At 45.6% G+C, this 22,929-nt stretch overlaps 1 protein-coding gene and 1 non-coding gene across 2 annotated transcripts in view; one reads left to right on the plus strand and one right to left on the minus strand.

Annotated features, from left to right (window-relative positions):
* Nucleotides 1-249: 249 nt before the first annotated feature.
* Nucleotides 250-22,929, plus strand: part of PSAP (prosaposin) — a 34,160-nt gene continuing 11,480 nt past the window's right edge. The window contains exons 1-4 of the mRNA XM_006748880.3: nt 250-456; nt 19,000-19,133; nt 21,201-21,275; nt 21,862-21,987. Coding sequence (XP_006748943.1) covers nt 417-456; nt 19,000-19,133; nt 21,201-21,275; nt 21,862-21,987 — 375 coding nt within the window. The 5' untranslated portion in view covers nt 250-416. The remainder of the gene's footprint in view (nt 457-18,999; nt 19,134-21,200; nt 21,276-21,861; nt 21,988-22,929) is intronic.
* LOC115937634 (U6 spliceosomal RNA) lies at nt 19,871-19,973 on the minus strand. The gene has a single exon (XR_004072901.2). It is a non-coding gene; the product is annotated as a U6 spliceosomal RNA (small nuclear RNA).

The raw sequence follows: 22,929 nt of genomic DNA on the forward strand, positions 1-22,929 counted from the left end.
TAGACGCTTAACGACTGAGCCACCCAGACGCCCTTACAATATTATTTCTATATAACTTCTATAATAACAGAAAAGGGTACCTCATAGAAAAAAAATGTGAGGCTTAAAAGATATTTATACATATTTTTACGTTTTAATGTTGACTTATTTAATTACTACTTTTCTTTTTGGACGAATTCTCCCCTTGCACCACACGTTTCCCACCCCCACCCCGTCGCTTCCTCCTCCCTCCTCTCCGCCGCCAGCCGCTCAGACGCCCTGCGGGGAGCTGAGTCAGGCTGCGGGGAGAGCTCTGGCGGGCCTGGCCGGGGCGGGGCTTGCGCCTGCGCAGTGCAAAGCTTCGGGGCGGGGCAGGTTTATAGCCACAGAGGATCAGCTGACGCTCTGCATTGCAGACTGCGGAGTCGGGCGTCGCCATGTACGCTCTCGTCCTCCTGGCCAGCCTTCTGGGCGCGGGTAAGCCCTGAGACCCTCCAGTGTGGGGAAAGGATTCCCCGCAGTACGCAGCCCACCCGACCCGGAGCGGAGCGTCCCGGGCCTCGCCCCTCCGCTCCCCGTTGGGGTTGACGAGGGGCGCTCAGTGCGCAGGCGCGCGCTGCGCAGATACCGGTGGGGCGGCGGACGGACTGTGGGAGGAGGGTGGGAGACTGGCCGCCTAAAAGTCCCCCCGGCCGGCGGCTCAGGGCTGGGGTCGGGGCGAGTGGGCTAGGAGGGCGGGACTGGAGAAGTAGCATTTCCCTCAGGGTTCGAGTTGGTGCCGCCCGGTGCCTCCCCACAGCTCTGGGGGTGGGCCTCTAGGGTGACCCCTCCTGCACCTGTGTTATGCTTGGGCCGGGCGCACGTGATCGAGATGGACTGGAGCCCCATCCAGCGGGACGCACTTTGGCCTGAATTGCCTTAGTTTTTAAGAATGTTGAAGTTGCAGAAAGCACATAAGTATGTCATCTCTGTTGATGTTTATCTTTACTTACGTATTTTCTCGATCCTACATCTTGAAGATGATACGGGGTTTTGTGCGGATGATTTTGCAATGAAGTTCACGTTTCATCTCCTTTAAAAGGTCTTGCACAGCCGCTGGCCCGTTTTAGCAGCGGCCTTTATCTTGGAAAATATAAGTACGTGAGAAGCTGTGCATAGGCGTATCCTTACACTTTTTTGTTGCCCTGAAATAGTACTGATGGTTATTAAAATCGTTGCAGGCTATGAAGGCAACACTTGGGAACCAGCTGCATTGCCTTCCTGGAATTAGAAGGATCCCTCCTGCCCTCCCCGTGTTACTGTGACCTTTCTCAGTTACTGTGCCCCAAATTCATGCCTTCAAATCTTAACCTCTTTTAAATCATCATGGTAAAGGAAAGTGAGTGTGGTTGAGTACTTATCAAACTTACATCGTTTTATAGTGGAGCCAGATTTTAATTTCTATACGGAGAAGATCCTAAGTCTGGGTTATTGTCAGGTATTACAGCTTACGGAAAGGAAATAAATCTGATCGTTAGGGCCAACCTCAATTTCTGTTTCTCTAGTTAACTGTAATTAGGGGCTAGCTTCCATTCTATCATGCAGCGATTCAGATTTTAATAAATAGTAATAAAGTGGAGTTGATGGAAAACCAAAGATATAGGCTACTTAAAAATGAAATAGATTTAAGATGTTTTTCTCATGTTAGAGCACCTCCCAAGAATGTCTTGACTTTAAACCACGCTCTTAAACTTGTTTTACTTGTCTGCTGTGGAAGGTGGATCTGCTTATAAAGATTTTCGATTTTATAGTCAGTGAAGAAATTATTTCTCACTGGGGTTGATAATACTTGCTATTCCATGGTCTGTAGAATAAACTAATACTAGTCTCTAAATTTTCTGCACTGGTTGAGAACAATTTTTTGTTCTGTATCGAACAGTTGTCCTTATTGGCAGTGAGTCACTCCTCACAAGACCCTTAGGAATTCTGAATCACTCAGATCACCGGAAGGGGACTTGTTTCTTTTGAAATGTAAAATCCTCCGCTGGTATAGTTGGGAATATGGTTAATCAGAATATTTGGTTAACATAAAAAACTAATGATGTAATGTATGGTGATTAACATAACAATTAAAAAAATAAAAAAAAAAAGAATATTTGGTTAACCAAGAGACTCTCTTCCCTTCCCTGAACATTTGAGTAAATGGGAGTATGTTACAATTATAGGCCTTGTTCTAATCTTGCTGCCCGGCCTTGGGGATTATCCCAAGGTTATGAATTTCTAATGATACTGAGTTAGTGAAGGTGCATAGTGACTGCAGCCATCCTCCACTCTGAGAGGTGCTTCGAACTTGCCGTTCCAACATGGCTACAGAATGTCATCCTGAACCTGGAAAGGCTTTGGGGGGTGTGTGTGTGTGTGTGTGTATGTATGTTTTAATTTTAACTTAATTTTATTTTAAAGGTTTTATTTGACACAGGGTGGGGGGAGAGAGCAAGCACAAGCAGGGGGAAGGCAGGCAGAGGGAGAAGCAGGCTTCCTGCTGAGCAGGGAGCCCGATGGGGGGGCTCCATCCCAGGACCTTGGGATCACGACCTGAGCCGAAGGCAGCCGCTTAACCGACTGAGCCACCCAGGTGCCCTCTTGTGCATTTTAATGATGTCCTGGTGATTATAGAGATACTTGGTTTTGAGGGGTTTTTTTGTTTGTGTTTGTTTTTGTTTTTTTTGTTTTGATTCATCAGTGGTCCCTCCCTTTCTCCCACCTGATGAAGAAAGGAAAGTAATGGTATACTGAGAAAATTGGAGAGCATCTAATCTAATCTCTTTGTAAGGAGTGAGGGCACTGATGTACCCCCAGAAGTGACTCTCCCAAATCATAGGCCATTTACTGGGGAAGTCAGGATCAGAACCCAGGACTACTGACAGTGCTTGCTCTTTCCATAGCCTTCCATCAACACTTAGGTTTTACAAACTGACTGGGTTGTAATTTACATACCGAAAATGTGCACATTTTATTTTATTTTATTTATTTTTTTAAAGATTTTATTTTATCTATTTGAGAGAGAGAGTACGCGTGTGCATGCACAAGCATGGGAAGGAGCAGAGGGAGAGGGAGAAGCAGACTCTCCGCTGAGCAGGGAGCCCGACGTGGGGCTCAATCCCAGGACCCTGGGATCATGACCTGAGCTGAAGGCAGACGCTTAACCGACTGAGCCACCCAGGTGCCCCAACATGCACATTTTAAATGTACAACTTGATTATCACAGAGTGAACATCACCACTGTAAGCAGCCCCCAAGGTCAAGGAATAGAGAGCATTACCAGCATCCAGAAGCCCCTGTGCTTCACCCATTCACTACCCTGTTACACTTGCCGCAGAGTAAACCACTTTATTAGCTTCTAGCACCGCAGATGTAAAAATAACTGTTTTTGAACTTTTTGCAAATGAAATCATATGGTAAGGGCATACTGTTGGGTGACTCCTGTCGTGGAAAAAGGCAGGGCCAGTGTTAATGAGGTGATACGTGTAAAGCATGTGGCATGGTACCTGGGATGTGGTATGTGCTCAGTGAAGCTTAGGTGCCCTGTTACTGTCACTTGTGTGGTAGCTAAGATGGTGTGTGCCCAACACTGAGGCAGGTAAGCTCTCTGGGGATGCTAGAATGTATTACATATACATATATATTCATTTGATAGCTTATTTTTATGATGATTCAATACATGGATTTATGGTGCAACCTGCTGAATATCAGCAGAACTTCAGTTCTCACCCAACAGGAGTTTTGGATAAATCCCACTTCTTAATTTTCAATCAATAATCAGTTTTATTCTGAAAACATTAATGTAATTCATGAAGGGTTTATTTGTATTAACCAATCAAGGATTTGGTAAGTGCTTTAGTTGGATTTGACAAGTTGTATCCAGTACATTCTACAAGTGGTTCTATGAGTGGAAGTATATTGGGTTGAGTGGTCTGGATTTTTCTAGATCAGGGAAGGGAGAAGTTGTTCCTCCATTTTCTTGGTTTGTGAAACGAGAATGGCCAGGCTGGGGCTTGACTAGATGGGGAAGAGGGAGGACGGACAGGGTTGCTCCTGGCTGGGGAAAGCACCTAATGAGGCATGGGAAGCCCCCTAAGCCAAGACCATGCCACCTGGGCAAGTGTGTGCCACAGCTTTTGGAGACAGTCTTCTAGCATGGGCATTCTAGATTACTGGATGCCAGGCTTAGTAAAGCCTTGCTTTCTGGCTCCTGTTTGGTTCTTCCACCAGGAAGGACTGAATTTTCTTTAAATCAGAAGAGAATACTAATTATATTACCCTGCCTTTCCCTTCCCCCCCAAATAATTTTAAAATAATGGTGAAAAATACAGTGATTGGGATGAAGAATTTGGTTGTTGCAGAAGTACTAGTTGCTTTACTTCTTTGTTGTTGTTTTCCTGTGAAGTTCAGAAAATAACCAGAATTATGTTCTGGGTAACAATTTGTGTACTGAAAAATAACCTATGTACGCTCCATGTTCTCTTATGCAATTTGTAATGCAACTGTAATTTTTTTTTTTTAAAGATTTTATTTATTTACTTGACAGAGAGAGACAGCGAGAGGAGGGACACAAGCAGGGGGAGTGGGAGAGGGAGAAGCAGGCTTCCCGCGGAGCAGGGAGCCCGATGGTGGGGCTCAATCCCAGGATCCTGGGATCATGACCTGAGCCGAAGGCAGACGCTTAATGACTGAGCCACCCAGGCACCTTGCAATTGTAATTTCTTACGCAATTTATAATTTCTTTGAGAGGAAACTGGAAAAGAATTTTATTATGTCACTGATAGCTGTATGATCTGGGCAAGTTAACACTGTCCTTTCTCATCTGCAAAGTAGGGTTACTGATTATTCCAATCTAATAAGGTTGCTGTGAGGCTTTAGTATTTTGCTGTATAGAAGGGCATAGGTAGTAGGTCCTGTAAGGTTGGCTGCGATACCATGGATAAACCGTATCATGTTTGTCAATGTCCTTGTTGTACCTGCACAAGCGACTCTCCTCTGCCCTTGATTTTGTGATATCCCTTGGCTTCTTTCATTTTAAAGGTCTTAAATTTAATAAAACCATTAAATTGACTTATAAATGTGTGCGCTGTGTGTAATTCCTGGGTCAGGAAAACCAACCAGGAGAGGCAGGCAGCAGTTAGGAGGGGGTGGGAGTCTCTATTCTAGTTAGCCAGACTTGGTTTAGAACTAGATCAGCCTTTATCAGCAGCCCAGCAGATCGGGGCCCTGTCCTAGTAATCTTGAGTATTCCTCTTTTAGGTCTGTTGTTACTAACCGTGGTATACCTGTTTACGTCCCCTCATCTGGTTTCCCCATCCAGAAATGGGGCTGAACTGTTGAGATAATGGCTGCACACTGTGAATAAGTCCAGCAGTGTAAAAATTAGGGCAGAAGTGTGTTTCCTTCCCACCACTGTCCCCCAGACCTTTCCCAGAGACAGCCTGGTACCAGCTCCTTTGGGAGCCTTCCAGAGCAACATATAATTGACAGTGTGTGGGATTTCCTCCTTCTCTCTTTTCTTAATCACAAATGGTGGCCTTTTACACCAGCTTGGTCTTTTTTCACATGTGGAACATCGTAGACCTCCAGAAAAGTGGGAGAATAATTATAATGAGCACTCCTGTATGCAACACTTGGTTAAGAAACAGGGCCTAACAAGCACCTCCCTTTGTTTTTTTTTTTTTTTTAAAGATTTTATTTATTTATTCATGAGAGACACAGAGAGAGAGGCAGAGGGAGAAGCAGGCTCCCAAGGAGCAGAGAGCCCGATGCGGGACTCGATCCCAGGACCCTGGGATCATGACCTGAGCCGAAGGCAGACGCTTAACCATCTGAGCCACCCAGGCGCCCGCACCTCCCTTTGTAAATAACCACCTTCCTGGGGTTGGTGTTTATCATTCCCTTGCAGGTCTTTATTCTCAAACATGGAAGTGTGACCTTCAACAGTATGTATGGTATGGTATTGGGTATTTTAAACATTTTACAAATATTGTATGTATTCTCGGGTTAATTTTTTTCTTTTGGCTAATGAGGTTCATTGATGTCAAGACCATGTAGAGCTTTCATTTTCACTCTAGTATTTCATTTATGTCATACTTTGTTGCTAGGCATTTAGATTATTTCTAGTTTTGTTTTTCTCTTAAACTGCTTCTATAAATGTTCTTGTGCACATGAACAGACATTTCTTTTTTTTTTTTTTTAATTTGAGAGAGAGACACAGCGAGAGAGGGAACACAAGCAGGGGGAGCGGGAGAGGGAGAAGCAGGCTTCCCGCTGAGCAGAGAGCCTGATGCGGGGCTCGATCCCAGGACCCCGGGATCATGACCTGAGCCGAAGGCAGACGCTCAACGACTGAACCACCCAGGCGCCCCTGAACAGACGTTTCTATAGGGGATATACCTAGGAATGGAATTGCTGAGCTGTAGAGAATGCATATTTTACTTTAGGAATTGCCGAATTCCTGTCTCAAATTTTTTGGGGTTTTGTAGTCCTATGATATACAGGTATATAGTTAATCAATAACCTTTGATGTTGTCAGACTTTAAATACTTTGCCAATTTTATAAAAGAGTAAATAGGTTTGCATTATTCTTTTATTTATGCCTTAGAAGCCATTTCATGCTAGTATGGATAGACCTATGTTTTAAATTTCGGAATAATTTTAGATTTACAGAAAAATTAAAAAGATAGTGTGGTGAGTTCCTGTATACTTCACCCAGCTTCCTCTACTGTTAACATCTTATATATCCACTGTATATTTGCCAAAATTAAGGAGTGAACATTGGGACAGTGTTAACTGTGCTGCAGACTTGATGGGGCCTTTACCAGTGTTCCCACTGATCTCACGTTTCTGTTCCAGGATCCAATCGAGTACCACATTGCATTTAGTTGTCTATTTTAATCTCCTCCTACCTCCCAGCTGTTGAAAAAACAGTTGGCAGAGGATTCCATTGTATGCATGCGTCAATTTAGTTAACCTCATTGAACATCTCTTTTTCAGAAAAACTGAAATGAATCCTAATGACACTTCTAAATTTTAAAATTGAATCCTGGCCATATTTGGACAGATAACTGATTTTGAAAAGAAATTATTTACTTTAAGGGAAATTTCATAAATTAGATTGAAGGAGATACTATAGCAAGTGTTTTTGGCCAGTCTTTGTGATGACGCTTAATTACAATAGAGGAAAAAAACTCCATTACCAGTGGTGATGGGATGCTCTCCTGCAAGTGTGGGCATTGATACCAGAGGGCTTCCCATCTCACGAGGATTAAAACCCAAGGTTTATCTTGTGGGGTTGCATGTTACCCTGCTTTTGGCTGCCTTTCAGAGCTGTTCTCCCTCTTCCTCACATGTCCAGCCTCTGGCGCCCTGTTGTTTGCTCAGAACCTTTGCGTTTTGTGTTCCACCTTTCTGGAACATTTTCCTCTTGAGATGATCCCTGTGGCTTCCTCCCTCCACTCAGTTGTCTGCTCAGTTGTTGCCTTATCAGAATTCCCCACTGCTCTGTCTAAATGGCCATGTCATCCTGCCCTAGTCTTGTTCTTCCTTTGACTTTGCTTCATTTGTCTTCATGGCACTCACCACTACCTGGCATTCTGTGCTATGTGTATTTGCAGTTGGTCTGTCTGCAGCGTGTGTGATTCTGCTCGGCCCAGAACAGGCGCTCAGTGTTGCTAAACGGTGGTGTGAGGTGCTGCCAAGTGGACTCCAGCCCAGCAGGGTTACTGGGCCTGAAACTTCAGTGTGGATAGTGCCAAGTCTTGATCACAAATAAAAAAAGCAGTTTCTTTTATTTACTGGAAGTCGTTCTAGGAGTTTATGTCCTGGAGTTGACAAATCAGCAGTGACTTTGAGCTCAGGTGAAGTGTTGACCGTTACAATAGTTTACATCCCGATTAGAGGGACGTGCAAATCTGTTGGAGAGGGTTTTTTGTAGGCGGTAGAGACATAGGAGCCTGACAGAACTTACTCTGGTGGCTGTGATTTGTGGGAAATCTGAAAAGGGAACCAGCTGTAATTTGAGAAGTTATTTCCCTTCCGTTGGGTTCTAGAAATTGGCTGTTTGTAAATGGTGGCTTTGAAGCTTTCTAGTCTCTGCATCCCTATATACTTGTGAGTTGAGGGACCCCAAAGAGCTTTTGTTTATGTGGGCCCTAGCTATCGATACTTACCTCTTACCAATTAAGCTGACAATTTTAAAAAATAATCTTTTAGAAGTGGTAAACATGTTAACATTATAATTTTAGTGAAAAATAACTTCCCTTAAACACAGACATATTAAGTGAGAAGAACGGCTTGTTTGAGATTTTTGCAGTTTTTCTAACACCTGGCTCGAGTCTCTGCTGCGTCTGCTTGCTGCTGCTGTGCCACGTGCCATACGCCTCCGGAAAAACTCCACACTGCACGTGTGGGAGTGAGTGAGTGAGAAAGGCAGCTAGTGCCTTGGTAGTACTGTTAGGAGAAGTTTGACCTCCTAGACGCCCTGAAGGAATCTCTGGACCACACTTTGAGAACCACTGGTAATAGCTGCTTTGCAGGAGCTACAGGCATCATAATTGCCACTTAATTATTACTGTTCTGAGTGCTTTTTGCTTCACGTTGATTTAATCCTCACAGCAGCCCTCTGAGGTGAGAGCAATGGAATCAGAATGCTGGAGCATCCTAATATCCTGCCCAAATCTTTGCCATGGTCTAAAGTTTAGATTTTGGTATTTCAAACGAAGGGCTGTATTCCTATTATTGACTAAGGTGAGTCAAAAGTGACATATATAGTTGACACATTTGCATGTATCTGAAACTTTTTAGTTAATGATCCTGTGGGACAGGCCCAGAGCCCTGAACTTCCGTATTAGTGGGGTTTGGCTGAGATCTTTTTTTAGCAAATTATTGCCTTCTACAAGTATGCTGAGACCACCCAGCCTGTTAGCAGGGATGGGGTAGAGCCCATGCCGGCTTCTAGCTGACTGAATTGACTCCTCTGCAGCACCTGGGCTGGGACTAGGATTCTTGACCTCTGTCTGGACCTGTTCACCTGACTGGACCCTGGGCAGTCCGGCCAGGGGCTCATTTCTTCATTGTCCAGTTGTGGCAGCGTCTTACCTAAGGTGATTGAAGTTCATCTCTGATCATCACCTGATTGACACTTGGAAGAAGACCTTTGCTGTAAGTTTATGTTGGATTGGAGTGCTCTTGAATGAACTAGATAGGAATTTCTTTTCCCAAAATTAATTATGCCACATTGCATCACTCTTGTGCAAGCTATGAGGATTGCATTATTATTTTTTTTTTTTAAAGATTTTATTTATTTATTTGAGAGAGAGAATGAGAGAGAGAGCAGGAGAGGGAGGAGGGTCAGAGGGAGAAGCAGACTCCCTGCTGAGCAGGGAGCCCGATGCGGGACTCGATCCCGGGACTCCAGGATCATGACCTGAGCCGAAGGCAGTCGCTTAACCGACTGAGCCACCTAGGCGCCCGGGGATTGCATTCTTGTCCCTCAGTGTTTCAGTTACGATTGCACAAGCTGATTTGCCTGACCACTCTCTTGCCTTCTCCATGTAGATCAGTATTTTGTCCTATTTTTTTTTTTTTTTTAAAGATTTTGTCAGCGAGAGAGCACGCACAAGCAGGGAGAGCTGCAGGCAGAGGGAGAAGGGAGCCCGAATTGGGATTCAGTCCCAGGACCCTGGGATCATGACCTGAGCCGAAGGCAGAGGCTCAACCGACTGAGCCACCCAGGCATCCTGATCAGTTTTTTGTCCTGGAATGATCTTGCTTGTGAGAAAAATTAAGGAGCAAGAGGAGGGAAGAATTAAGGAGGGAGAGGGGAAATAGGGAAGAACCTTTGTCTTAGATAACAGAACTAATAGCCTATTGGGGCCAGAGGTGATGGGATGTCCACCAAGTGAGCTTTATCGGTACAGATTTCTTTTGTATAAGAGGAATTTTTGGATCTTACTTCCTTCAGATCAAGGCAGGCTGCCTTGGAGCATATGCTATTCTGAATGATTAAATGAGCAGTGTTTTTATTCTGCTCTGCAGAATGCTTCCCAAAGCAGGATCCTCTAAAGAAGAGGCAGGTGCTCCTTGCCGTAGAAGCCAGCTTTTGGATGGAGCAGTCAGTGTTGAGTGTATTGCTTTATCTTCCGCAGAACCTAAGCGCATGAATTCTGAGAAATGTCTGAGTGCAGGGAGCCTGAGGTAGATGCCGCCCTTCCCGGGGTCAGCTTCATTTGGTTTCCTAGCAGCCTGCCTGTTGCCATGGTGCTCCGTTACCCAGGCGGCAGATCCATTGCCCTGTGGAATGTCTGCTCTGATCATTGGTGCTGCGAAGCTGGTTGTATTTTCTCTTACCCTTTTTTTTTTGGTAATTAGACTCTGTACAGTATTTAGCATATGTTATCTAAGATATTTACAAGGAAATACAATGGCTAAAATAATAAGACTGATTGTGTTAACAAATGGAGCGTAAGATACATCTTCTTGGGAAGGTTGTCCCCTTCATTCTGAGAGTGTTTTTGAAAACCTTCAGTAATTAAGTTGTGTATGTAGGCTTTAGAATATCCTCAGTGGAGGTAAGCCTTAAAAAGACTTGTTGTTTGGGGACTCTTCAGGTGAGTGAGGTAGATGATTAAGCTGGTATTTAGTTAGGCTTAGATTTGACTGCGGACAACAGAGATTAGGTAGTAGTGGCTTACATAATGATAGTACCGTCCCTATCCTTCCACAGGACGTTCAGGAGCCGGACAGTCCAGGGCTAGTGTGGTGGTTCTACTTCCAGAAGCTCCGAGAGACTGCATCCTTGAGGTCTAGCCCCTTTCTTCATGAGTGCTAAAGATCCAGCCGGCACATTTGTCATTCAAGGCCAGACTGTGGTTTCATGGCCAGACCCTGCTACAAGGGAGACTGGGAAATGTAGTTTTTAAATCTTGGCAGCCATGTGTATAACTAAAAATCTGTGGTTCTGCTCCTTTGAAAGGCGTGGAGAATGAATATAGGGAACAACTTGCGGTCTCATAACCAAACCCAGGTTCCTCTGTTGGGTGTGCAACAAAGCCAGTCTCTGAGACATCAGGTTTCAGCAAGGGAAGGGTTTCTTTGAGAGCCAGCCAGCCAGCCAAACAAGGAGACAAGAGGGCAAGCCTCAGATCCTCCTCCCTGAAGGGGGAGAGAACAAGTTTTATAATCATAGGGGTTGAGATTACATATGTATATTGATGAAAAGGGCGGGGAAACAGGACTGTTCATGAGGAAAGGTGGAGCATGTGCATTGAGCAAACATATATGTGACCTATCCCAGTCCATTTTGGGGTGGGGATGTAAAATTAAAACGAGGCAAAATTGGGGTCCTGACATCATCTTAAGGAGAGGGGCTATGTGCATGCTCCGAGAGCTCCTATAAACTGGATGGGGTCTTGGGCTCCTATCTCAGGTAAGGAATGCAGGGCCTTGCTTGTTCATGGGTTGGAACCTTATCAGTGACCTTCAGCTCAAGCCTCTGCCGGGACAGCTAGTGGATTTTGTTAGTGGAGTCTGAAAAGAAACAACAGCTGATTAGGGAGAAACAGTTCTGGGAAAACAAGCTTTAAATCTCCTGGTAGTTTCAGCCTCATTAACCCTATACGATACAGTTTCAGGTTCTGCCTCCTTGGGCAGAAATTGTTCCCTGAAACTGGTGGTAACGTTTAACTTGTTTCTGACTTTGAAGGTAACATGGGAAAAAATTGTACCACAATATAAAAATCAGAACGTGAATGCCTTCCATTGGTGGTCGTCCCCTCAAGTCCATCATTAACAATTAGATGCACAGTTAACTGAGCTTTGTCGGCACCAGGCACTCTGTCCTTTCTTTGCTTTCTCATTGATTGTCACAGAATTCCTGAGAAAGGGGCACTCTTTTTCCATATTTTGTAGATAATTGTGGCATAAGTAATTGTCCAGGTCTTGGCTTTATTAGCTTGCAGAGCAGGGGTTTCAGGCCAGTCTACTCCCCCGCACTCAGGGCAGCCATCATTTTGTCGCAACGCCTCCTCAACCTTCCAGAAAAGGAGAGGTTTTGAGGGGGCTTTTCTAAAAAAGGTGGGTTCCAGTTGCCGTAACTATATCAGGATCGGAAGAAAAGATCTTAGCCCATAGTTCCCATGTCATGAATTATTGAGAGCATTTCATCTGTGGTATTTTAAATGCCTTGCTGGGCACATCTCATTCCTGCTCCTGCAAACATCTTGTTTAGTACCTGCGTACATAGTTGTCTACTCCTGGGCTTCTAACAGTGGAGCCTGTGTTTCCCTCTCTGTGACTAATCAACGGCTTCTGAGGATTTGGGTGATAACTCTTTAGGTCTTTGAGCTGCCAGTTAAGTACTTGATGAAGTGCAGAGTAAACAGGGGCGCCTGGGTGGCTCATTCGTTAAGCGTCTGCCTTCGGCTCAGGTCATGATCCCAGGGTCCTGGGATCGAGCCCTGCATCGGGCTCCCTGCTCCGCGGCAAGCCTGCTTCTCCCTGTCCCACTGCCCCCGCTTGTGTTTCCTCTTTCTCTGTGTCTCTCTCTGTCAAGTAAATAAAATCTTTAAAAAAAAAAAAAAATGCAGAGTAAACAAACACAACAGCCTGGATTCTGCTATTTGTGCAAGCTCCTATTTTGGGCAAGGAAGTGGATCAGAGAAAGGTCCTGTTGTTGCTACTCCAGGTGGTGACGACAATGCTGATGATGGCGCCTATTTGACTTCTGTAGCCCTGCCCCGTGTTTTACAAATTCTGGTTAATTTTTATAAACTTCTAGGAGTACTAGTAATAGGCCCATTTTGCAGATTTGAAGACAAGTTGTAAGGTCACCTGACTAGAATTGGTGAGCTATGATCTGAGCCTTTGACTGATTTCAAAGCCAGTCTGGTATGGGAGTTGAAATATGTGGATAAATGAAAATGCCAGAGGGGCGCCTGAGTGGCTCAATCGTTAAGCGTCTGCCTTCGGCTCAGGTCATGATCCCAGGGTCCTGGGATCGAGCCCCGCATCGGGCTCCTCGCTCTGCGGGAAGCCTGCTTCTCCCTCTCACACTCCCCTTGCTTGTGTTCCCTCTCTCGCTGTCTCTCTCTGTCAAATAAATAAATAAAAATCTTTAAAAAAAAAAAAATGCCAGAGAGACGCTGGTAAAGGCATGATGGCTAAGAGAGGTCATATTCTGGCAGTTGAAAGTACATAACGATGTCATCTTGATTTTTTTTTTTTAATGAGAGATTGAGCATTTTAAAAAAATTAACATATAACGTATTTGTTTCAGGGGTACAGGTCTGTGATTCATGAGTCTTACACAATTCACAGTGCTCACCATAGTACATACCCTCCCCAGTGTCCATCACCCAGCCAACCCATCCCTCCCACCCCCCTCCACTCCAGCAGCATCTTGATTCTCAGCAACATTCCAGTGACCCCAGTAGCTGCATCTTCATTTTACAGATGAAGAATAAGCTCAGGACAGTGATTGGCTGAAGGTCATTTATTTGGGTGGGACTTGGAGGCAGATCTTTTGTTTTGTTTTGTTTTTCAGTGTCCCACATCTGAAAAACATTTAATTTAAACGGTGGGTCAGGTACCTTAGATGTCTCATTTTCTAAGCTCAAGATTTAGTTTCTTTTTGCAGGAAGTCATCACACCTAAAAACACAACGTGGCTCTAGTGAGTTCGCCCTGCCTTCCAGGCCCACTGAGGTTTTTTTTTTGATCTAGAGACTAGAGCTGCTGCAAAGCCCCTTTCTGGTCTAGCTCATGGCATCCGTTCTCAGTAAATTAAAATTCCATTACAGCCCATTTTTTTATAAATGACCTACATGTGGGTCGTTAGAACATGTCTATTTTCTTCTAGGCCTGGGGAGTAAAAAGGGAACACATTGCCCCTATCCCTCTGCTAAGGAAATACAATTGAAGTTCTGTGTCTTAGAAAACAACACAAAGCCTGTCTTCCTTTAATAAAAGGAAACCTGCCTGTAGGGTTTTAGTGTGTCTGAAGGGATTATTTCTGTAATCTCAGTTTACCTCGGTGTTGTCATTGAGGGCTCAAATGGCAGGCCTTGGAACTGAGAGGCCTTGCCCTGAGGAGTGTTTGTATCTTAACATATTTAATTAGAACTCTCCAGGGGGTCAGGCTCATGTTTTGTAAGAACTTTCTTAGAGTTCAGCATATTGCCTCAAAAAGAAGGAAGTTGGTGTTTGGGGGCAGAGTGTGGGAGAATGAGAGTAGAGATGAAAGCTTTGCTGGGAACATCTTTTGAGGCATAACTCATCAGAAAGTGGCTTAGGGTAATTTTTATATGTTGGTTGTGTACACACACTGAAAACGTCATTTGCCTCATTGTTACAGGAGTGAAGATGTGTAGCTCCTAAGACGACTTCTAGCCCTGCTCACCATGCAAGATGTCTCTTATGTAGAATTCCTTATAGTTGGGCATTTTGTTTCTGCGTGGTTGCTTCTGCTTTTGGAGAGGTTATCCTCTAATGAGGCAGCTCATTCCCTCTTTGTAACCCTGTGGATGGCCCCTACTTCGAGCTGTGGTTTGTTTCCCTTCACCTCTACGCATTGCTCTGAGGTCTGGATCTGACAGCAGATCCGCTCCCATGTGATAGGTGGAAGGCATCCTTTCCCTATGAAGATGGCTGTGTTTCTCAAACATTGTCTCTCCCAGCTAAACACCTCCAGTATTCTAGGGGACTCGGGAATGGTGTCACGTGCCCTCACCTTCCCGACCTGCTGTTCTTGTCACTGACTCATGGCAAGCAGAGCACACAGGTGTGTTCTCTCCTTCTGTGGCCTGAGCCCTGCTGCGTGTTCATATATTTTTTTTTTTTTTTTAAGATTTCACTTACTTTTTGACGGGGGGGCGGGGGGAGAGGGAGAGAGAGTGCGAGTACAAGCAGGGGGAGCGGCAGGCAGGGGGAGAAGCAGGCGCTCTGCTCAGCAGAGAGCCTGGCTCAGCCCGAAGTGGGGTTCGATCCCAGACCCCGGGATCACAACCTGAGCCAAAGATAGACATTCAGCTGACTGAGCCACCCAGGCGCCCCTGGTGTTCACATTTAAGTTTAACCTTGTGAGTTTCATTTTTCTAGCTGTCTGTTCTTTTGGAATCTTTCTTTTAGCTTCTTTTTCAGTCCTGCTGCTGCTGCTGCTGGCTTGGAATTTTTGGTATGAGCTTTCCATTTGAGTTAGGTGCCCCATCATCTGAATTCCCTACCTCCTTTACAGTTCTTCTGCCACATCACACCTGGGTTTTTAAGACACTAGCATGAGCCATTGCCCACAGAGTGAGCTTTCACATAGGGATGAGCGTGCCACATGAGGTCTCATCAGGCCTGAGGTCTGTCTTTGCAGCCTGGCTCCTGAGAAGACAAAGATTTCTCTCCTTTGGAATGTTCAGGAATTCCCTTTCCCCCTCTCAGCCAGTCTTCTGTATTTCTGTCTTTCTGGGGCCAGTTCAGATTTCTTTTTGAAGAAGACTCTGCTCGCTCCCCCACACAGCTATTAATTTTGCTGCTCCAGGGCCCCTGTTTTCTATTAACATACCACAGTTTCTTCAGGGTCTGTCCCTCCCACCGTGGAGTCAGCCCAAGTCTGTTCACTTTGTTCGGCTGCCTGAGCACAGTGTTCTTGTCCCAGTCAGTGGAGTTTGGTAATCGTGCCTTCATCATAGTTGTTTTCCTTCTTGGGTGGAGAAAAACCATGCTTGCTTTTAGTGCCTTCAGTCCCCAGGGGGGATCCCTGGGCAGGGGTAGTGCCTGAGAGCTCCCTGAAATGATGTGAGGGTGTTGTGTAGAAATACATTTTCTGGGAAAAGGATTCGTGTCTCAGAGTGTTCCGACCCCACTGTTTGGTTCCCTCACAGGGCATCAGGTCCTGAAATAAGCACCTGAACCCTCCCCAGGTAGCTCACTAGCATCACCCGTGCTTGCGTTTCAGCCTCACATTACCGATCCCGAGGACGCACAGTTGTTTCTGTTAATAGACATTGGGTCATTTTAGGACATCAGATTTGTTGTATATACCACAGACTATTTTTATAATATGCACCTTTAAAAATGTGGCTTTAAGTTGGAGGAACATGGGAGTGTGTTACTGAGAATTTAATTTCTAGGAGCTGGGAGTTCAGTTTCATTTCTCAGTGTCCATGAAATGTTTTAGGCTTGACTTTGAGGACTCCTTGGTCTACCAGATTGGCCACTGTACATACATATACACACCTTCTACTTGTGAAAGTTCTGAGGAGGGCCGTGGAGTAACAGTAACTATTGGGATTGTGGAAGGACTTGGGTTTTTGTTAGCTGGACCAGTCTCAGATAACCAGCTGCCCAAGACTATTTTTAGTCCCTAACAGTTGGCCAAAGCTGGTAACAAAGTCATTATTGCACATGATTACTGTTTCAAGTTCCTTGAAGGAGTAAATAAGCTACAAAGTATTCTTGCTTCTTGGGCCTATGATCGTGCATCCTGTTCCCGAAACCTGATAGATTTTGGCCCTTATAGCCAATTCCTGACTGGGATGGTTGGAGAAAAACCCCGGATCAAAGTTCTAGTTCACTGCACATTTGTGAGAATGGAGAATGGTGGTCAGGCCTTATGTAGAGAGGGCTGCTCCCTGGCCCTGCCTTGCTCTCTGAATCCTGTCCTGGCTCTGGTCTGCTGATGCCTAACCTCTTTCTGGCCACCCTGTGTATCTCTGTGCATTCTTTTGCCTAGAGACTCATTTTGTAGCTTCCTGTTATTTTTCTGGCTCTTTTCTCCCAATTGGAGGTAGAACTAGTTGGTGTATCTTGGGTGCTTTTCAGGATTCCCTCCCTGGGGCCCGGTGCGTGGAAGGAGCCTGGGAGGTGCTGCTGGAGCCTGTTTGCTGTGTGTGCTGTCTCTGTGACCCCCGCACACTTTCCAAGAGCCCTTACCCTTGTGACACAAATTTTGCCCCCTCCCCTTTCCGCACCCCTGCAGCTGAGGGCTGGCCGCAGCCTAGCTTGGCTACATTATAGGTACTAAACTTCTATGAACCATCTGGGGATTAGTATGTACTATTGAATCTGCTGCATGTTTTCCCCTGGAAGCCAGAGTCCAGGCCAATGGCTCTTGGAATGTGGCTAGTTCATTTGGTTTGTGAACTGGTTACAGATGCGGTTTTTGCTGCAAAGGGGCATCAAAGGCAGTAACTTGGGTAGCAGATTAATAATTCATTTGCCAGTGTCTGAAAGGGTGCAGATCATCTGGCTTGAGCTTTCTGCAGACCTGTGACTCAGTCCTTGTGTGAATAGTTTGTGGAATATAGTTTTGGCCGAAAAGCTAGTAATGACTGCGTTTCACTGCCTTCCCTCTCCTGGAGTGAGAGCACCTGCCAACCTCCATGCTTTGTATACTGTGTGTGTGTGATTCCTCATGTCTATGGAATCACTGTGCCTTCTCATTGGCTTACAAATTGAAGCAAAGAGCCACATGACTCCTGAGGTTGTCAGTCTAGTTCGTGGGTGGGTTTTCTCCTGAGACTTGGGCCTCGTGTTTCCTTTTCACAGTAGAAGGTGGTTCTATCCTACTGAGCTGTTGCTGGAGTCGGCTTTCTGCGCTGTCACCCATCTTATTGTAGCCGGATGGAATCTGTTGTTTTCTAGCTGAATTGTTGGCTTAGAGGTGAGGTGCCAAAGTCAAGGTTACTGTAGACCCCTTGTAAGAAACATAGGTACCCTTAAGGCAGTTTATAGAATATTTTAAAGAGATTCACAAACAACCTTTAAATTTTGGGAGGTATTTGTTTTTTGTGCAACTTCTATATAATTTCATATTCTTGAATTTTTTTCTATTTGATATATAATGTTTTTATACTTTACAGCTACATAATCTTTTTAGTAAGAATCATTAGTTTTTCCCCCCTCTGTTTTTGGCCATTCAGGTTACATCTACTTTTATTTTTAGTATTGTGAATTACACTTAATATATTTATACATGTCATATTTTACCTCTTGGAATGCTGTATTTCCTTATAATCCATTTCTAGAAGTAGATTACTTTTGTTTTTTAAAGTAGGCTCCACACCCAGTGTGGAGCCCAATGTGGGGCTTAAACTCATGACCCTGAGATCAAGACCCTGAGATCAAGACTTGAGCTGAGATCAAGAGTCGAGGACTGAGCCTCCAAGGTGCCCCTAGAAGTGGATTACTTTTTTGAGGAGAGATTTTTTTTCCCAGTTTTTGAAATACATTAAGAAGTCCTTACCAGTCACACTTATCGACTGTACAAATGCATATTCTGCTACAAACTTGTCACTTTTTTCCCCCCTTGGCTATTTAACTTTCAAAATATGGCACCTTCTTGCTGTAACTGGCGTTTCTTTGGTCCTAGGGGACTTTGTATCTTTCTTGTGTTTTTCCCTAGTCCCATTTCTGCGCATGTGACTTCTGCCTGAGTCCTTTCTTATCACAGCACATGCCATGCTGTGCACCCGGTTTTGAGTGGACACGTATTCACTGGGTGATACCAAAGTGGATTATGGAGGGTTTTTTTGTTAGTAGACTTATGTGCACATATTCACAAAGCTAGATTTATAAAAGGGCTCTTTTACTAGAATATTGAGAGTCATTGTTTTTGTAATGAGAATATGAATCTTGTTTTCCCTACAGATTAAAAAAACCTGACTGTCATTCTTCAGAAGTTAAAAATTTTTTATAATTAAATATGTCAGTGTTTTCTTGCATGATTTATTCATGGAAGATTTTTAAGGCTGTAAAGATAAAAAGGCCTCATACTCTTTAAAGATAGTTTGAGAGGAAAAAAGCAAAGCAGGTAGTCCCTGGTCCCTCCCAGCCCTGTGACTTAGACTGAGACATCACTGAGCTTCTTGACCCAATGCCTCCGTGTGGTTTGTGTGCCACGCAGCTGGGTGAGGGGCTGAGCTGCTGTCCAGCTCAGTGCCCGGGCTGGTGCTTCACCCTGGGTAGGTGAGTGAGGTGGGACGCCTTCTCATGATGGTTTTTCTTTTAGCTCTAGCCAGCCCTGTCCTGGGCCTGAAAGAATGCACCAGAGGCTCAGCAGTGTGGTGTCAGAACGTGAAGACGGCAGCTGATTGTGGGGCCCTGAAGCACTGCGTGCAGACCGTCTGGAACAAGCCGACGGTGGTAAGTGCCGTTGGGACCGTACTCAATCTCCTTATGTCGTCTGTAGCTGTTGCCATTTACAAAGCGCTTTCTTTTGCCTCCCTTCGTTTGCTCCTCACGGTGACCCTGCGAGGGAGGCAGGATCTGTTGCAGGGTGGATCCATTTTAGCACGGTGGAAACGGAGTCTCAGAGAGATTAAGGTTCTATTCCCCCAAGGTCAGGGAGTCTCTCTTTGGCAGTGAGAGGCTGAGGTCCGCCCATAGCCACCACTGTGTGCACTCCATGCTGCCTTCTGGGCCACTGTGCACGTCCCACCTCTGCACTCCAGGTGAGGGACCAGAGGTTTGCAGCTTCCGTTCCCGGGGCTGGGTACATTGGCACAGCTCTATCCCTTGGTCACTCAAAAAAATAGATGCTAGGAGCACCTGGGTGGTGCAGTCAGTTAAGCGTCGGAGTCTTGGTTTCAGCTCAGGTCTTGATCTCAGGGTCATGAGATCGAGCCCCAGGCTCTGCACTCAGCACTGAGTCTGCTTGAGTTTCTCCCTCTGCTGCTATGTGCTCACTCTCTCAAATAAATAAATACATCTTAAAAAAAAGTGGATGCTAAACTTCTGAAATCCTTCCCTGCTTTTTGGTATTTTCATTCTTTGCCTCTCGCAGACAGGCAGATCGCGAATTCAGACCCTAGAGTTTAGTAGCTATTAAAATGTTATTTCTAGCTATAGCCAAACTGGAAAAGATGCTACTGAATTTTTTTTTTAATATGGAACACTTCACAAATTTGCATGTCATCCTTGCATAGGGGCCATGCTAATCTTCTCTGTATTGTTCCAATTTTAGTATATGTGCTGCCGAAGCAAGGCTGATGCTACTGATTTTTCATCTAAATGGTGTTAAATATAGCATATTAATGTGGGGCTCCTTACATTCATGGGGAATACTCTGAGATGACAAAGCTCAAGTGCATTCTTCCTGCGACCTGAACCCTCAGGAGACGCCTGAGCTTTGTTGGCTCTACCAGCTGACTGCCCAACATGCGTGTGGCTTGCTCCGGGATGTGCCACCCCTGACTGTGTGGAATTCCAGGTGTAAAACTTGTCATCAGCGGCCACTAGTGCTGCTTCATTAAGAGAAGAACAATTAAAGACCCTGTTCTTTTAGAAATAGTTTCTGAATTCGCTGAAACACTACCCTCTGTGGCCAAAATTACTTTCTGATTTGGTTTCTAATTTGCTTCTCATCTTGTTTTTAATACGGCTTCCTCTTTTCAAATTCAGCATGTGACAAAGGGAGGACTTTAGCTCTTCTCTTTTGATAGGGCAGTTTCATGGTTGCCTGCATCCGGTATTAGCCTGATAAGGCGCAGAGGTTCAAATTGATTTCTTCCAACGCAGCTAAGTTCACAGGTGTTCCTTCATCTCACCCAGACTTGTTAGGTCCTTCCTTCTTCACGGGTTCAAAATCAGTTGCCCTCAAAAGGGAGCTTCCCATGAGCCTCAAGAAGCAGCTAGAATCGCCATGTCCTGGGCCACATGGGGCCCGGGGTGCCCAGGCTTCTCAGGGGACAGGCATGTTGTTTCTAAGCTCTGGGGTGGTGACGTATGGCTTCCACGAGAGCAGAGCGGCCCCTGGGAGCTGGAAGGTAGGTAGAGTGCGGAAGTCAGTGCCAGTGTCCGGCTGGGCTTCTCTGCCGCACCCCCTTTTACTCTGTGATAGTAATTGACCCCAGATGACCGGTTTTCTCTGATTTCTGCTGCTCTGATTTTCACCTTTCCAAGCCTCAGTTTCCTCCTGGAGCTGTTGTGAGCATTTTGACATTTGGCCAGTGCCACGTGTGCTGAGGTGTAGACGGTACAAGAAGGAAAGGGTATCTATCCCTAGAAGCACAGAGTGTTCTGGTCAGTCCTGCCTGACCCTGATCCTTCCCCTGGACTTTTCATCTAGGTTGGGGAACCAGGATGTGCCAGTGTGTCTGACGTCCCCGATTAGATAGAAGAGGACAGAGGCCGGGGGGCTTTGCAGCTGTGCATGGTGTGCGTTACGTCCTGCAAATGCAGATCTCTCTCCCTCATGTTCTTTCCTCTTAGAAATCCCTTCCCTGCGACATATGCAAAGATGTCATCACTGCAGCAGGCGACATGCTGAAAGACAATGCCACCGAGGTGAGCTGCCGGGAGTATGTGTGACCTTGTGTGAGCAGTGACCACGTGTGAGCAGGGACCATGTGGTCATGTACATCTGTTCCTTAAACGAGCTGTCCGCAGCTTTGGGGGTCTAACAAGGGATGGTGTAGGTAGAAAGTAGTTCAGATCTTGTGAGCCACATACTTTTTCTGTCACATATTTTTTTTTTCTTTCTTCCCCGTATCCTTTAAAAATGTAGAAACCATCCTGAGCCACAGGCTCTACAGAAACAGGCTGTGGGACCTAGCTTGCTGTTCCCTGGCCTCGGTGTTTAAATGCCCGGGGTCGATGGGGATTTTCGTATCGCTGGTCGCTACCTTTAGGTCTGTTTTGGCCATCTCTGCCAGGATTCCCTGTGCCCATGAGGCTGCAGCCAGAGCAGCTTCATTTTGAGGAATATCTGCTTTTTGCCTGTTTGACCAGTGCAGCCACGGCCAGCCACTAGCCCTCTCCCAGGACTCTTCCCTGAGGCCGCTGTTTGCTGGGAGCTGTGGAGGTCCTCTGCTCTCAGTCGTGTGCAGAGCAGAAGTCCATCCTGATCCGACCCTTGCCTGTATCCCTTTAGCAAGAGATACTCGTGTACTTGGAGAAGACCTGTGACTGGCTGCCTAATCCGAACTTGTCTGCCTCGTGCAAAGAGATGGTTGACTCCTACCTCCCGGTCATCCTGGACATGATTAAAGGACAAATGGTATGTGGTGGAGAACAGACTCTTTAGGGAACTTCCGGGGCCCAGGGAGGTGCCAGACCAGAACAGAATGATTAAAGTGGAAAGTCTTTTCGTGGATTTGGATTTTCTCAACAGCTTGTTACTATAATTTTGACATCTAAGATGGCTTTGGCCAGCAGAACACTCTGCTTGTAACTTTCACAGTTGGGGGAGAGTACAGGAAATGGGAGAGTTGCAGGAAATGTAGAATACTGAAGGAATTGTAAACAGCTATAACATTTATACGTGCCTGTTTGCTAACTCATGTCAGATCTTTTGCTCTCCCTTTGAGCATGCAATTTATTTCATTTCTGTGGTTTTTATCCTAAGTGGACTGAGCTACAGGGGTGTTCTGCTTGCATTCAAATAAGCATCTACTGTGCACAAACCACGTGCTATTGCACTGGTTTTCAGCCACAAACAAGGAGCTGGGTTTGTGGAATTTAGAAAGACCCTAAGAAAGAAGAGGTGTTCAAAAAACAGGGCCAGCAGTGCAGGAGTGTGCTAAGACTGGACCAAGGTTTTGGCGAGGGTGGCATGGGTCACACCATGCAAGGCCTTTTAGGCGCTATTTAAGGATTGCAGGTGCAAGTAGGAAGTCCTCGGAGGGTTCAAGGGGAGAAGTGACCTTCTGTAAAGGGTTTGGACTAGGTCCCACCAGTTGGGAGTTGGAAGAGGGGAAGCTGGCAGGACAGTCCATGTGAGATGTGATGGGGCAGTGGAGGTAGACAGATGCACGTTCTGTTTCAGAGGAGAAATGGGCTGTACCTGCTGAGGGAGGGGAGGAACAGAGAGAGGAGTGAGGAATGTCTTCCAGGTCTCTGGCTTGAGCTTCTGGGAGCCGGGTGGGGGAGCCATTTGCTAAGGTGGAGATGGAGGGGGAGCAGGTTGGGTGGTTTTTGAGCAGGGCATGAATATGAGTCA

Source organism: Leptonychotes weddellii, chromosome 6, assembly GCF_054177405.1.
Source record: "Leptonychotes weddellii isolate Sample4059 chromosome 6, ASM5417740v2, whole genome shotgun sequence".
NCBI classification, from domain to species: Eukaryota; Metazoa; Chordata; class Mammalia; order Carnivora; family Phocidae; genus Leptonychotes; species Leptonychotes weddellii.